This window comes from Colletotrichum orchidophilum, assembly GCF_001831195.1.
Source record: "Colletotrichum orchidophilum strain IMI 309357 chromosome Unknown Scaffold_56.1, whole genome shotgun sequence".
NCBI classification, from domain to species: domain Eukaryota; kingdom Fungi; phylum Ascomycota; class Sordariomycetes; order Glomerellales; family Glomerellaceae; genus Colletotrichum; species Colletotrichum orchidophilum.
The window spans coordinates 76,941-92,853 of NW_019173012.1; the positions used below are offsets into that span (position 1 = coordinate 76,941).

The following is a 15,913-nucleotide window of genomic DNA, read 5'->3' on the forward strand; positions in this document are numbered from 1 at the left end:
CCGCTAAGACGCTCCGGTCATCGGGCGACGTCCAAATTTTTGAGTCACGAACGACACCATTCAAGCAGCAGTAGGCCCGACTCACTCTCATTTTCACGCTTCTGCATGAGAATTCGCACTCATCTCACGGACAAGCCACCCGCTCAAAGAGACGGAATCACCAATTCGCTCAAAACGCTTCAATTGGGACGACCGTTGATCGCTCTGAAGCATCCCTTCGCCGGACGACCTGAACCCCTCACCTTATCTCGAGTCTGTCCTTAGCTCACAAACACCCCGCCCCCTCCACCCAACTTACACCGCCCTCCCGCCCGCCCGCCCATCATGACCAAGGAGACGTTTGTGATCAAGACGCCCTCATCCTCCGCCAACATCGGCCCCGGATTCGACGTCATCGGCCTCGCCCTCTCCGTCTACCTCGAACTGCACGTCACCGTCGACCGCTCAAAGACCACCTCCTCGGAGCCCCTCAACTGCCGCCTCACCTACGAGGGCCAGGGCGAGGGCTCCTCCGAGATCAGCCTCGACCCTTCCGTCAACCTCATCACCCGCGTCGCCCTCTACGTCCTGAGATGCCACGGCCAGCGCATGTTCCCCGTCGAGACCCATGTGCACATCAAGAACCCCATCCCGCTCGGCCGCGGCCTCGGCAGCTCGGGCTCCGCCGTCGTTGCCGGCGTGATGCTTGGAAAGGAGGTCGGACACTTGGACCACCTCAGTCTGGACAGATTATTCGACTTTTGTTTGATGATTGGTGAGTCCTCCTTGCAAAATGTTGATAAGCTCGAGAGTGCAGTACTCACGAGAAACCAGAGAGACATCCCGACAACGTCGGCGCCTCGTTATACGGCGGCTTCGTCGGCACCTACCTCCGCCCCCTGAAGCCCGAAGACGTTCAGCGCATCGAGATCCCCCTCAGCGAAGTCCTGCCCGCCCCGGCAGGCGGCGTCGACACGGGCGAGACCCCGCCGGAGCCGCCCCACGGAATCGGCCACCACATCAAGTTCCCCTGGGCCAAGGAGATCAAGGCCATCGCCATCATCCCCGACTTCCAGGTCCCCACTCACCTCGCCCGCGAGGTGCTACCACCCCACTACACCCGTCCCGATGTCGTGAGTGGCTCCTGTTCCCCTACTCTCTCTCTCTCATATCTCATCCACAGAGCTTCATGTAATCATCTTCCGGTTCCCAATGCTCGGCTGACACAACCCAATCCCAGACCTTCAACATGCAGAGAATAGCCCTCCTGCCCGTGGCCCTGGGTACCTCGCCCCCGGACCCCGAACTCATCCACCTCGCCATGCAGGACAAGATCCACCAGCCCTACCGCCAGACCCTCATCCCGGGCCTGAGCCAGATCGTCGAGGGCATGTCCCCCAGCACGCAGCCGGGCTTCCTCGGCGTGTGCCTCTCCGGCGCTGGCCCCACCATCTTAGCGCTGGCCACCAGCAATTTTGAGGAGATTGCGAATAAGATTATCAAGATTCTCAAGGAGAACAACGCCGACAAAGATGTCGGCTGCCAGTGGAAGATCCTGGAGCCCGCGGAAGGAACGCAGGTCATTCGATGAGGATGGAAGGGGCTTGGCGGGAGAGGAGGTTATTAAGACACGTGTCAGGCAGGTGCAAGGACTTGCCGAGCATCTAGAGGTCGGGAATTTTATAGTCTCGTTATGATACCCAGAGGACCACTGGGACTCTTGACCCCCTTCTATGAATACCCAGACTCTCTAGTCCACTCGCTTCGTAAAACTACGTCGGTCGACCACGTCGCGACCTTGTCCTGATATTGCCTCAGCCTGTCTTCAAACGCCTCCCCGTTCCAATATTCCCTGCCGTTGACTACCTCCCTCCTAGGCGGACCAATCTGCTCAATAGCGAAGCTGGCCGCCACGGATCCATACGCTGAGGCGAGCACGGCGTCGTCCGTCCTCGCGAAAGCAACTGAAAAGGCGCCGAGAAAGGCATTGCCGGCGCCCGTCGGGTCCACGACGTGTGGCGAGCCGTAGTCGTGAAAAGGGGGCAGCCATATCGGATCGCCGCACCGGGGAATGGTGAGACAGCCCTGGTCGCCGCACCTTATGACCGTGACCCGTGGTCCCCTCCGCACCTCGTGCGACGGAGGGCGTCCCGTTGTCTTCTTGTCGCTGGAGAGGCTGTTGGCGTGGTGCTCGATCAATGCTCTGTTGTAGGGGATTCCCGGGGCTTCGTCAATGCCCTTCATACGCAAGAGCTCGTGGTCGTTTGGTGAGCAAATGTCCGACAGGCTGATTGCTCGCATGTGCTCCTCTTCGCGGTTGTGGATGTTGATGGGTGAGGGCTCCCATGCGATCAGGGGCCGAGTGGTCTTCATCTCACCGCGGAAGGTTGTGAGAGACTGGAAATATCGTTCGAGATCTTCTGGCGTTGCCAGGATGTGGATTACCGACGATTGGAGAAGGGATTGAGGAACCCGGCCTATATCAGGTTGCAGAGGTGTTGTCGTGTATTGAAACGTCTTTTCTTTGGATGAATATCAGCCTGAACACACAGATCGTACAGACGGAGGTAATCAAAACCCACTTCCAAAAGCATCATTCTCATATTCCAAGAGGCCTCTCGTCGATAGCCTGTCCGGCATCTCATCATAGTGAGTCGTGACACCCCATCCCTCAATCTGCCGCCTCACGGCAGTTGGGAAGTCAGACCCTGCGGTGATGAGGCAGCATACAGTCGCGGACTCGTTCTGCGGGACCGCAAGGCGTGCGCCAAGAGTACCTGTCGACGATTAGAAGGCATACTTGGATTCACTAGAAAACTATCCAGGATCGCAATGGCAAAAAATAGCAACAGCTGAAACTTTGGGTTTGGCTGTCCCAGCTTTCACTTACTATAAAACCCAGAGCCGCCGGGGACGTCGCGGAGAACCCTCCCGTCCGGAAAGCGGAGCTCGTCGAGAACAACCATGCCGAGCGAGATAAAGGCCGGCTCCGAGGTGCCCGGCATTTTGGGCGTCATGATTGGCTGTTCCGCTGGAACGCACCGGTGGACGACGAATAGCAAAAAGGATGAGGTTTGTTGAGAGAAACCCCATCTAAGACCTCGCCCGCCCGCAACGCGTGGGATAGGTCAACACGTGGGTGGGGTGATTCGAATTGATTGGATCATGACAAGTCCTTGCCCCCTGGGGGGGAACATGCCAGAGGTCGTCACGACGATGCCATCCCCGGGCCCGGCCCGTCTCTCTTCCACCCGCGGGATGTCGAATTGATGATACCCGCCACGCCTGCCTGCCACTATGTGTCTCAAACGCGATTATTAACGTCTCTGAGCGTATAAGCCACTGCGGCTTTAGAGCCATATCGTTGGCTGCGGCCGCCGTCTGGTGCAGACCATCTCAATCAGAGACAACACTCCCGCGTCCGGTATCCTCGCCGCGGCGCCCCGAAACCGTAGAACTCTCCCTGGCAATCGTCTAAGATGCTAGTGGATGAGGATGGCCTCGGATTCGCGGATTGGGCAGAATGGAATGAGCGGTGAAAGAGGACCTATGAATCTGCCCGCACCTCATTCGCCTCGGTCAGCCTAATGTGGCAAAGGTATTCCGAGTGCCTGAATGCTAATCACGCGTTCCTGATCACTGATCTCGAACAAACTAGGCCCGGCGACAGTGTTTCTTTTTGTGACGCCTATCTGTGCGTACCTATCTCGCCGAGCTCGCATACATACCTACCTTCTCAGACAGCATTGCATTTGCATTTGCATGGAGCATGCACTGACACTCTTACAGGCAAAAAAAGGAGGGCCAGGCAATCAGTATGGCGCCACATGTAAGGTATACCTTTGCCAATCGTGGCCTGGCCGGACGCAGATGAGGCGTATGACAGTCAAGCCACCCACCTTAAGCCCTTTCTCGTAGATTCTCGTAGAGACCTCTCCAGATGGGATTTCTAGTGACGAACTTCAGCGTAGTCCTCCATGAAAGGTACCAGCTAGTCGAAGATGCCGTGCTGAAGCTCCAGTGCGTCTTTCCAGCACACCCAACTTGATTCAGAACTTAGACTTCATACACGCGAACGGCAACGTCGTCGCACGGCCGTCGCCCGACCGAGACGCCATGAGCTTGTAAAATACCGGGCTAGGAATAGCAGAATCGAATCAGAGAACAGACCAGACTTCAAGGCTTCTCCTTGATCGAGGAACCGGGCCAGTGGTTCCTCTGAGAACTGGCTCGCACAGACTTGCTCTCGATTCGTGCTTTTTTTTTCTCCCCTCCGAGCCAGAAAAGAATTGTCCGAACGACCCCCACGGTTATGGGTTGATCTGAAGTTCGGCAATAGTTCACGCTCTCCGACCTCCTTCGCTCTTAATCTGTCGCTGGTGCATGGCGCGGGTATCAGAACGTTCGGAATTCTGCGTCTTCTTTCGGCGCTTCTCCTTGCCATCGTCATGAAGGACCCTCTTGCGTATCGAGTTCTTCATGAGTCAGTTTCTTTGCTGCATCTCTTGATGACTTCATGGGGATATCGCCGAGTTGTTCGGACTCCTAGTTCGAACAGCGAACAACAGATTGAGACGCCGTCTGAGGTGTTAGCATGCCACCCTGCATAAGCTTCTGGGATTAGCAGCGAGCAGTAGAAAGAAAGGCGACAATAACGTCGATGGACAAGGAACGATCGGGAGTGCCGTTTGCTCCGGCTAGCGGCACCCAAGCCAACACGCCCAAAGATGCACGTTTTGCTTACTCGCAGGACCAAGGGATTCGCACCGTCCAACATACTCGAGTCAAAAAACGATTCCCGTACACAATGTCGCGCATCGCCGTCTGTGACGGTGGATGGACTTTCCGAACGAGGACATGGTGAAGGTTTCCCAACGATCTGGCCATGCGCCGATCGTCCGTCTCTTCTAGCCAATCACGCGGGTGTCAAATCCGTGAGTAATTCGATCAGCGGCAGCGGCACAAACACACCCCCAGGACGGTGGATTCGAACCCCAAGCGGTGAGAGCTATGGAGCTCCCCTGAGCTTACCAGCTCGCCAACGTGCCAACGTACCGTGGTAGCGTGTGGTTCATCCTCCGACCAGCCCGTCAAGCAGGTTATACTTTGATGCATTGTCCCAGGTGATGGACACAGTAATTTCCACCATACACATTGGCAGGTGAATAGATTGGCCTTGGCTCAGTGCGATCACCGGAGGTCAAACTCAAGAGTCAAGACTCAACGTCTCGCCCCGTCTGGCCCTGGGCGACTGGCCAGTGATGTCGAGCGGGAGAACCCCATCCAGGCATGCCCAGCCGACAAGGGCGATCATGGGGTTGCAGGTCCCCCGGCAGCAGGGAGCCACGCTAGCCCCAGCATGTCTTGGTTGGCAGGCAGGGCAGGGCAAAGTCCCTACGCTGCTTTGGGACAATTCCAGGGGGACCTACGGCGAAAGGAGACGACCTTGTGACAATATGGAAAGGCCAAGACGAGACAACAGGAACGGGGGAGAGTTTTGACGGCAAGCCGTTGCTGAAGAGAAAAACAAGAGTAGGTAGCAAAAATGGGGACGAAGAGGAGACGACAGGGTGACGAAGAGCGAAAAGACACCAATGCGCGTCTCGGTCAACAAATCTTCAAGTGGTAGACCAGCCGTGCCTTAGCCCTGAGCGACTCTGACGGTTCGTCCAGCGGGCCCTGAGTACGGTGTAGGAACGGCGAGCGTCAGTGGTGCGTCTGTGTGTGTGAGCTGGGGACTTGTTTGACCGAAGAGACTCTCCGAGACTGGAGACTATAGTGAAGTGAACTGAGGTAAGCGCTTGGCTGCCCTGGTGTGGTGTGGTGGGGCCAGGGACGGGAAGCCGGCGTGCATGTACCGGGGACCCGCAGCTGGCCCAAGCTCCTCAACGTCTCGAAGCTTTGGTTTCCTTCCCTGCCACCCTGCCCTGTCCCCCGGTTCCTTTCCTCTTCCTGCTCGCCTCGAGTTCCCCCAAGCAGAGACCAGCAGGGACCTGGAAACTGTCAAGGCAAAGTCAACCCGCGCTGTCAGTGCAACTGTGCAAATCAAGTGTGTCGTAGCCAAGCTTCTTGTTGCAATCTTGAGTGGGAACCGCCATCGACAAGGACGGCTCAGCGGTGCACAGCCCGAGAGCCAGACAAGCCAGCTCAGCTCAACAAGCATTTCGATGGATCCGTTTCAATGGCTTATCATAGATACGGAGGGCGCCGCGCGATCTGCATAGTTGTATCCGTATTCTCAAGTGAATGCCATGTCCCTGAAAATCATTACAAAATAATCGACAGCAACACCGACTCGTGTGGGGCCGGACACGTAAACCCCAGTGACGTTGGGTTGGTCAGCGATATTCACTGGCGCGTCCTGGTCTCTGGAGACTGTGTCATGCGACGGGGTCCCTCGAGATCTCAGCTCAAGATCCAGTTTCTCTGTCTGCTCCTCCGTATTCCTGATCTGCCATTGTGCCACTCACCCACTGTGACACTCACTCACTGTGACACTGGGACGTTGTGTCCAGGGACCAGCCAGGCTGGAAAGGGTTACGGATGTCTCTATTTTCTGTTGAGGAGAGTGTCTAACAACCCAGCCCGTTCCTTATCGGTATCACCGGAAACCCCCCAAGGGCCATGGGAGCGTTGGAACGTGTCTGTCTAACGTTTGGGTTATCGCTGTTGCCTTCGAGACTGCTTGGTCGTTACTTGATCGGCTCCTCGACCAGAGCCGTTTCCTTCGTCTTCTTCGACTCTCCAGTCCTTGGGAGGGAACCGCTCGTCATCCCCCCTTCCATCATCCTCCACACCACCACACTCACTCATCTTTTCGATCATCTAACGATTGAAACTATGATAATCCGACACGCGAGAGCCAGTTCGCAGTTGACGCTAGTTTAAAGTCGAACAAGCAAGCACAGTGACACACACCACATTTGATAGGTTTCTGGATTGGGGTTGGTGACGGGTTCGCTGGTCTTCGCTCACTCTTCTTCACCCCCTAAAGACAGGAGGACTTCCTGGCGCGCTACGGGCAAATCCAAGCATCAACTCGCTCGTCCAACGTGCTCCTAATATACCTCCCGTCCAGTGCCCGTCTTGGCAGGGTCGCGAAGCTGCTTCATCGCAGTACCCGACCGCCTCAAGAAACCACCGAACCCAGTCCAGAGTCTTCCTCGCCTATACCTGCTCATCTTTGCTCTCTCTGCTAGTGTACCCTTTCTCCATCTCTTTTCTCCATCGCGCTCGTTTCGCTGCCAAGTTTAGATAGGTGCGCCATTATCACATTGAATCTGCAAACAGGAGCCGTTCCATCTCCACAGAGTCGACGGAACTAGATTGGCACGGTTGGAAACTCTGTCCCGCGGGTAGTCAAGTCAGTCCACACACCACCAACGCAGAACCGAACCCAGCCCAGCAGATCCCAGATCCAGAGCGGTGACGGTAACAGTAAAAAAAAGGACCGCCTGGGTGGGCGGGTCGGTTGTCTGGCAGGTTCAAGGTTGGCAGGAAATCCATGCCACACCCGCGCCATTCCCCTCCCGTCGTCAGCTCACGCGCGCCCTCCCCGTCGATCGGGGCGGTCTGGTCTGGTACCAGCCAACAAATAGGACCTGCGGCACCTCTTGCTCGGATTCCTGTTGTTAAATAGTTGCAACAGAGAGTGCCACTATTGCTTCGCGACAAACAGTCACCCAGTCTGACGACGGACATGTCCTACGTGATCTGAACCCGCGCCTCTAGCAACTCTTGAGGTCTCTGGAGTTCATCGGCTCTTTTGGAAAGCTAGAACGAAGCAACTGCATCCGCGGGGGGAAGACTAATTAAGACTCGCCTTATGTGCATGCGTGGTGGCATAATAGCGTGCACATCCATGGGGGCAGAATGCCGACACGTACATGCGTCTCCCCCACTCAACCAACCAAAAATACCCTGACTTGTTCTCCTTGGGGCCCCTGCCAATCTGATTGGATCTTTCCTCAACAATTACCAGGGGGGCATCTCATTCTAACAGTCTCGACACGACAGTATACTCCTACCACAGCACTCTAGCAACTTCCGAACTTACTGAGTCTACTAGTCCGTAGAGTACTAGTGCTATACTGTACTGCGCGGAAAGGTCAAATCAAGAAAGTATGCGGAAGCGGATGCAAAGTGCCTGTTGGCATGGGTACCTCACCCACTCCCGGCAGCCGGCTTGTCCTCCGCCAAAACCATGCAATGCTGCCTCCGCCGTTCACCGGACCTCCGGGTACATCCACCTCCTTTGTACCTCTTACACGGACGACGAGCGCGACCTGTACTTTGACTCCCGATTCCACGTTTCGTACCAGCAATGTACATTTCTCTGCCCAGCACAACTCTTCTTCTCCCTCTTTACCGTTTACTTCGCCTGCCACCGTACACCACCACCGCAACCGCCGTTCTCATCCCATCCCATCCCCGAACCCAGACCTGGGACGCAAGCCATGGCGACGGCAGCCCAGCTTCTCACCTTCTCTCTCTCTCCCCTTCTCAATCTCATCCCACCACTCCATCGCATCTCATCCCATCCTCCTCCATAGCTGTCTAGGCTAATAGCCAACCCCCCCTGGCCCAGTCCCCGTTCCAGCTCCAGTGTTCCAGTTCCAGTTCCAGTTCCGGGGAGGCCAGTGAGGGTGTGTGTCCACGCCCTGTGTGTGGTGGTGTGTGTGAATGCTCGTGTGGTAAGATAGTTAGTGCCCGTGTGTGAGGTGTGAGGTGTGAAGCTCTGTCTCTGATCTCTAATCTCTCTCCCGCCCTTCCCTCCTTCCGTGCGTTTGTATATCTGCCATGCAACTCCCCCTCCCCTCCATCCTCTGTCGTTCGATTCCTTCATCCAACCGTACATCAACTCTGCTATCTCTGCCGTCCGCCCGTACCAACGCCCTACTGCCAAACTCGGCAAGTCTGAACAACATCTCTCACCTCACTCTCACCTCTGAGTCTCCAAGACATTTACCACCAACACCAACATCTCAATCAACTTTAAGCCTGGTCGGCACTTGAACCCCCCCAAATCAACCATCAACTCATCGGAAACTCTAACAACCCCCAAACTGTCACCATGTCGCGCATCACCGCCCCCGTCGCAAAGCTCACCCGCTCCATCAACTCGGCCGCCACGGCGAACCGCTCCAGCGGCCTCCTCGAGTCTCACTACAACGTCAACCACGGCGCCGTCCTTATGCCAAAATACGCAGAGCTCCTCCAGAACCGGAGCCCCCGCGAGCATGATGTACGTTCCGTTCCCCTCCCCCTCTTCCAATGAGAAGAAGCTCTCGTGCCACAAGAAACACCCAAACTAACACGCGCACACACAGTCCGCCCGCACCCTATCAACAACCCACCGCCCAACCCCGCAACCAACTCGGACCTCCCCCTCCGTCCGCCAAATGCAAACCTTCTCCTCCTCGGCGGCGGCGGCATCATCCCCGACCCCAATCTCCTCAATGGACTTCACCATCCTGCCCATCTCCTACGACCCCGTCCCCAAGAACGAATTCGCCGGCATGCGCATGCCCCTCCTCCCAGACTCCTTCACCACAAAACACCAATCGCTGTATGAACAAACAGCAGCCGAGGAGGCCCTCCCCCTCTCGAAGCCCGAAATCTCAATCATTGCCGCGCACCCGGAGAACGTCACCACCGCCGCGGCCCTGACGGAGATCGAGGGCTTCGGCGTCGACGGCGTCGAGCTGAAGTGGGCCCACGACAGTGAGGCCGCCGCCGAGACGGAGGTGCAACAGCCCGGTCTCAGGGATTTGTGGAAGGGCCTCGTCGACAATGTCGTCGGGTCGTCGCAGAAGCCTGCTTTCTAAGCTGCAGGCGAGCTGCAAGCCCATAGAGAAGGGGGGAATGTGTGATGGTGGTGATGAAAACTACCAAGATGAACACCCCCCCCCCCGGGAGGCAACGCTCCTTGCTCCGAGACGATGATTTGCATAGAGGGGCCGATGATTGTTATGATGTGAAACTAAATAGCAAAGCGGATGATATTATTCCAGTCATGTAGTAGGTATGGAGACTTGCTTGGAATGCAGTCGAGATACGGTTTTTCTCTTATCGATGGCTATATGGTTTTAATTGTGATTCAGATGGCGGTAACGCTAAACTTGACACACACTCGTCACAAATGGGTACGAGTGGTATTCGAAAATCAAAGACTAATTGGGATTTTACCTAAGCAAATCCTACCTCAAGACTTCCCTTTTTTGGCGAATGGCATTGTGAAGACATGGTGACACTTTACTATGAAAACTTTTGATTGCCAATTTGGTATCGTCCGGTACCGTACACCTTCGCGGATATGATTCGCGATTCCATAAAATCTGCTTGTAGCTTGGTTCCCGAGAGCATCGAACTCATCGACTCGTCTCGTACATTACACAGGTATCCATCCTGGCGCAATAACATCTCCCTGTCATCTGCCCCTTACATCCTGTGCTCGGTTTCCTTGCACCCACCTCATCATCCAGGTGTGAACCCACCTTGTCCTTCCTCCGGATATCCTCTTCGCATCTACCGCTCTACCGCTTCTTCATGGTCGGTCGAGGCTTGCACTCATCCGCTTGAACTGGGTGCAGCATGACCTTAATAGGGTACGCCTGCGTGTTATGCTGAAAGCCCTTAGCCCAGTCATAGCTAATACCATACGCGAAGATGGATCCGTTCTTGTTGAACGTGGTGGCCGTGATGCTGCCGCCCACATTGGGATAGCCCTTGAGACGGTGCTTGGCGTCCTTGTCCCAGAAGTGGAATGTGCCGTCGGAGCCGGCCGTGCTGAAGGTGCCGTGGACGGGGTGGAAGGAAATATCGTTGACGGCATAGACGTTGGTAACATTGTTCGCGGGAGGGTCTCGGTGGCACTTGAAAGAGAAGTTGGAGCTGTTGTTCACATGTTAGCCGTCTGCTGCGCTACATTTGCAAGTTCCCTGGATTCAAACATACCTAGCATCCTTGTCTTCGACATACTGGATCGCACAACGTCCCTCGATACTGCCAATAGCAAAACCGGCAGCGTCCGCGAAGCAGCTGACGACCCTGGTCTGCCACTTGAGGGGGCTCTGGAGGGTCTTGTAAAACTTTGTCGGGTTCTTGAGGTCCACCACGTTGATGTATCTGTCGGCGGTTCCTATGACAAGAAGATCGTTTCGCACGTCGATCGTGTATACACGTTCCTGGCAGGCCAGCGACGCCGCGGGTGTCGGCGAGCGCATATCCCAGTACTTGACCGTCTTGTCCCAGGAGCCCGACACGGCCATCGGGGTGCCGGACGACTCGAAGAAGCGGACAGACTTCACGGCCTGGTCGTGCTCGCCAATCTTGATCGTCTGCTGGGAGCCCAGGTCGCAGAGCTTGACGGCCTTGTCGGCGCCGCCAGAGAGGACCTTTGTGCCGTCCTTGGTTGGACAAGTTAGTTAAGGTTGTTGGCGTTGGCAGGGTGTGGATCACGTACCTTGGACCAGTCGCAGTTCAGAACGGGTCCATCGTGCTCGTATGCGTGTCGTCCCTCGCTCTGCCCGTTGGGTGCAATCTCGTATATCCTGACCTTCTTATCCCAACTGGAGACTGCCAGGAAGTCGCTGGTCTGGTTTTGAGCGGGAGAGAAGGCAAGATCGGAGATGCTGTCCTCAGGGGGGTTGTTGAGGGCGACGTCCTGCTTGAGATCGCCGACCGTGTTGCTCGACGAGGACGCAGCTGCGCTGCCAAACAGGCCGGACATGGTGTCGGTGTGTCGTCGGTCAAGCTATGCGTGCGCGTACGTGTGAATAGTTGGAAAGATTTCTAGTGTCGTGCAAAAACGAGGAGCGTGGTGTCCCGTAAGTCAAGAGGTCTTCTGGGGTGAACTGGTGGAAACAGAGGCGGGTGGCGACAGCTTCAAATAGCTGCTGAAAAAGCGTCTCCGATTGAAGCTTCCCGACTCCAGTTCAAGTCCAGGCACGAAAGGCAGTCGCGATGCGAAAAGTGATGGCGGTCTCTCATTGGCTGGGAAAGCCACAAGGCTGGGTGCCTGCGTGCCGAGTACCTTGCCTGCGCTTGAGCCACACAGACCAGAAGGTCCCCGCAATAACCACACATACAGCCCCACTTTGCAGCTCCAAAACTTTTTTTTCTGTATAAAAAAGACTCCAAGCTTCGCATCTGCTCTTCCTTCCCTCTTCTTCTCTTCAACCCCCCTCGTCCGACAAATCGCCATCGAAGCTCACAAACGGAGATTTCCTTTCCTTTTGGAAGGGCTTCTCAAGATAGCAGCTTTGGGAGAAAGTCCCCGGACACACGTTACTTCCCTTTCTTCGGAAAGCGAAGTCAAAACGCCGCGGAAACGCGCCGCCATAGAAGCACAGCGGCTGACCTCCAAGACCTGCGTCCGGACATCATGGGCTCTCTCACACCCCGCCCCGTCGCTACATCGTTGGCTTTTCCTCCCTACGAGACCCGAGTTTCACTTTTCAAGACCCTTTGGATGAAGATATGAGTCCGCGCCTGGGAATTGAGACTTGGGAGCCTTGCAGGGCTGGGGAGTCTTTGATGACGGGGTGGCCGTTGGGGAGGGTTCGCTTGCCGGGCGATTTCAAGGGTCCGTCGGAGGGTCTTTCGTCGAGATCGATAGGTATGCGATTGCCCGTCCACACCTCTTCACTGGGGTTGGGCGTGTTACTCGATGGGGCTTATTCTTGGTGCGAGGGGGGTTCAACCCAAACCTGGGAATTTTTTCCCCTTTTCCTTTCTTCTCGTTGGTCCGTAAAGGGGCTAGACATCTACACTCTGGACTTCATGGGAAGTCTCACCCGTCTATGATGCCCTGGATCCAGCGGAAAGTTTGGATACACTACAAGTTCGATGATGATTACCAAATAGAGTCAAGCACTGACGGTGAGAGGCCTTAGGGTCCGCCAATGTGACGACAAAACATGCGTTATGGTATCTGATGAACACTTGGTACTTCTTTTTCTTTTTTGTTCGACTATCAATTTTGAAAAATGAGAGATCCTGTCTCTCCCTGCAGGTCAGGTTATAGAGAGAAGTATATAAAGAATAGAAACAAACGAGAATTTGGTATATCTTTAAGCCCACTCATGAAGTGCCCTGCGCCGAATCTCTTCCACGTTTCAAACATAAAACCATCCCTAGACAAATGGAAAAAAAAACTCCGTGGGAAAATGCAAATCATTCCAGACATGGGTCCCATATATCATTCCGTCCCTCACAGTAGCCCACCGAGAACAACCTTGCTGATATTGGCCACCTCCGTCTTAATGTGCGACCTGCTGCTGTCCTCAAACTCCTTGACGACGCCCTGGACAATAATCTTGCGCACCTTGGCGTCCGCTTTGGCGAAAAGCTCCGCCACGGGTGCCGTCGTCTCCCTCGGCGTGGGCACCAGGCTCAACACCCTCATGTAGACATCGATGAGTACCTCGCACAGCGTCGCAAACGTCTCGTAAAAATCGGGCTCGAACGGTAGTGATGGCGTGAGCAGGTGCGTGTAAACCTCGCCCGGGAGCAGGTCGTTGTCGCTCGACGCAAAGGACATGACGCTCGCGCTCGCGCTGGACGAGCCCCCGATGCCGCCGTAGCTCCCGCCGCTCGCCGACTCCGAGTCGAGAGGGTACCCGATATCGTTGGCGCCGCTGGTGCTGCGCCGCGACTTGCCGCCCTGGCGGCGGAACATGGAGGGCAACCGGGCGCGTGAGAGCGAGCTGGTGGAGGTGCCGCCTTCGCTGTGGAGTTGTTGGAAGGACTCGAACTCTTGGAGGAGGTTGTTGAGGCTGCGGAGGAACTCGATCGGGGTATTTGCGTAGAGGTCGACGATTGTGGGGAGGGAGAGGCCGAGGAGGAGGTAGTTTGTCGCGCGGCGGGCGAGTTTCCGCGATTCAAAGGAGGGCATGCGGGCGAGGTCGGGCTTGTCGAAGAGGATTGTGTTGAACCAGTACACTCGGCCTTCGTGTCTGTTGGGGTATAGTTAGCACGCTGATGACCCACGTAGGAGGGGGGGAAGCACGTACGCCTTGCGTAGGTAGTCCAACGTTGATATCCTCTTGTTCGCAATCTCCTGCATCTGCATGTGCAACACGACAGATTCGCTCGACTGCCACAAGTTGGGGTGCGTCGCGGAGGTGGGCGGGGGTTGTAGGCGGTCACTGGGTGCCAGGCTCGTCGAGCCGGTCTGGGAACGGCTCAGCATCCTGGAGAAGCTGTCGGCGGAGGCGGGGCTCTGGATGTTGTCGGCGTCACGGGTGATCTTTGCGGCGGCGGCGAGGGCGAAGTCGGGGAGTGCGGGCGGGACGTTGCGGTCGGTGACTACGACATTGCCTCCTCCACCGGAGCTGGAGCTGTTGGCGCGGCGCTTGGAGTAGGACTTGTTGGGCGAGCTGAAGGAGGTCTTACGGCCGAACGAGTTCTTGCGGTCCTTGATGAGGACGTTGGGGCCGGAGGATTGTTGCTGTTGGAGGGGTGGCGGAAAGAAGGGGGACGGCTGCGGTGGTGGTTGGGACTGGGACTGTTGCGGTGGTTCGCCTGAGGATGTGCCGGGACGGGATTTTGAGGAGGAAGAGGAGAAGAAGGAGGACGAGAAGAATGGCGCATTGGCAGTCGAAGGAGGTGGTCCGGATCGCTGCATGGTGTCTTGAGTTGGAGGGGGGTGTCTGGAGGCTGAGCCTGGCCTAGGACTGGGAGAGAACGGGCTGGACGGGGACGGGGACGGGGACGGGCGGGATGACGGGGGATGACGGTGTGGTTCGCCCCAGGGAGGTGGAAGAGGAGGAGGAGGGGAGCAGGAAGGGGGCCAGGGGTCAGGTTCAGGATTCCGGCGAAGGAGGGCGGATGAGGGGCCGAATCGATCGGCGAGGTGGTTTCGCGCGTGGTCTGGCCCAGGTTCGAGGTGGGTGTGGTCCCGAGCCGTGTTATGCTGCGGCTGCGGCTGCGGCTGCTGCGTTGCGGTTTGCGTGGGTGGTAAGATGGACGGGTGCGCGTGCAGCTACTTGTTTGCTTTGTTTTGCTGGGCTTTCCTTCGGATACTGATACTTTGCTGAACGAACGCTGCAAGCAAAGGATGGGATTGCCCCCTTGCCTAAGGTAAGGTACCGAGTTGAGTTGCGACTGCTGCTCGCTTGAAATCCTCGTCGACCGGTTGTGAATTGCCCCCTTGCTTGACACTATGACTTGCTTTTGCAGCTATGCTTCGTCTGCCCCGTCTCCTCCGGTTGGTCGATTACAGGCCACGAGACCACTTTTCCTCGCCACAAGTTTGCTGCTAAACTGATGTGGTGGTGGTGTGCTGCTGCAAGGCGGAAATAGGACCGGTTCAACAGAGTCGTGGACAGGTTTCGTTGCTCTCTCTCCCTCTCCAATAGACGGATGGCACACACACACGCAGGAACCGCAGGTTAAGATTAGCTCAAGGGCCCTAGGGGTTGCGGCACTTGACGCAGACTGCGATTCGGACAGATTGGGGCTAGCTGTCAGCCTGCAGGTTGAGTTTAATGAAGACTGGAGACGCGGAGCTTGTTCAAAGTGTAAAGATGGGTTGTTGCGTCGCGGCGGGTTTTGTTTTACCGGTAGAAAGGACTCAAAGGAGTCAGGTTGCTTGACGTAGGACGGGGGCTTGCGACGTTGTGTGATCCAGGTGGACGGGCAGAAGAGGATCGCCAGGGCGGGCTCCCGTCTTTTTCTGTCGTACGGTTCAATTTTATTTGTTTTTGTTTGGTTGCTGCTTCGAAGTGGGAAAGTGGGTGAATGGCCTGGGATGACGGAGTGTTGGAACTTGGACGTGGGTAATTTTCAGCAAGGGAAGGGTCCCAAGGGAAGGGATGTCGTGCGTGTTTTGTCCCATTCTTTTCCCCTCCTCTGTCCTTGCCGGTGTGGGTAAGGTGAGGAGAAGGTTTGTTATGTATCCGTGGTACGGATACAGACGGAGACAGAATAG

General features: G+C 56.2%; 6 protein-coding genes across 6 annotated transcripts; 2 read left to right on the top strand and 4 right to left on the bottom strand.

Annotated features, from left to right (window-relative positions):
• Positions 1 to 324: 324 nt before the first annotated feature.
• Positions 325 to 1,570, top strand: CORC01_07130 (homoserine kinase; the record flags this gene model as incomplete). The annotated part of the gene is made up of 3 exons (XM_022618768.1): positions 325 to 754; positions 814 to 1,112; positions 1,220 to 1,570. 3 exons carry the CDS (start codon positions 325 to 327, stop codon positions 1,568 to 1,570), a joined length of 1,080 nt encoding a protein of 359 aa, XP_022474668.1.
• Positions 1,571 to 1,710: 140 nt separating this feature from the next.
• Positions 1,711 to 2,984, bottom strand: CORC01_07131 (PfkB family carbohydrate kinase; the record flags this gene model as incomplete). Its single annotated transcript, XM_022618769.1, has 3 exons — positions 1,711 to 2,501; positions 2,562 to 2,756; positions 2,870 to 2,984. 3 exons carry the CDS (start codon positions 2,982 to 2,984, stop codon positions 1,711 to 1,713), a joined length of 1,101 nt encoding a protein of 366 aa, XP_022474669.1.
• Positions 2,985 to 8,350: 5,366 nt separating this feature from the next.
• CORC01_07132 (uncharacterized protein) lies at positions 8,351 to 8,836 on the bottom strand (the record flags this gene model as incomplete). Its single annotated transcript, XM_022618770.1, has 1 exon — positions 8,351 to 8,836. The coding sequence occupies one exon, from the start codon at positions 8,834 to 8,836 to the stop codon at positions 8,351 to 8,353; it is 486 nt and encodes a 161-aa protein (XP_022474670.1).
• A 216-nt stretch (positions 8,837 to 9,052) lies between these two features.
• Positions 9,053 to 9,806, top strand: CORC01_07133 (uncharacterized protein; the record flags this gene model as incomplete). Its single annotated transcript, XM_022618771.1, has 2 exons — positions 9,053 to 9,223; positions 9,309 to 9,806. The coding sequence occupies 2 exons, from the start codon at positions 9,053 to 9,055 to the stop codon at positions 9,804 to 9,806; spliced, it is 669 nt and encodes a 222-aa protein (XP_022474671.1).
• A 708-nt stretch (positions 9,807 to 10,514) lies between these two features.
• CORC01_07134 (WD domain-containing protein) lies at positions 10,515 to 11,710 on the bottom strand (the record flags this gene model as incomplete). The annotated part of the gene is made up of 3 exons (XM_022618772.1): positions 10,515 to 10,872; positions 10,936 to 11,387; positions 11,444 to 11,710. 3 exons carry the CDS (start codon positions 11,708 to 11,710, stop codon positions 10,515 to 10,517), a joined length of 1,077 nt encoding a protein of 358 aa, XP_022474672.1.
• A 1,482-nt stretch (positions 11,711 to 13,192) lies between these two features.
• On the bottom strand, positions 13,193 to 14,608 carry CORC01_07135 (uncharacterized protein; the record flags this gene model as incomplete). The annotated part of the gene is made up of 2 exons (XM_022618773.1): positions 13,193 to 13,937; positions 13,995 to 14,608. The coding sequence occupies 2 exons, from the start codon at positions 14,606 to 14,608 to the stop codon at positions 13,193 to 13,195; spliced, it is 1,359 nt and encodes a 452-aa protein (XP_022474673.1).
• Positions 14,609 to 15,913: the final 1,305 nt, after the last annotated feature.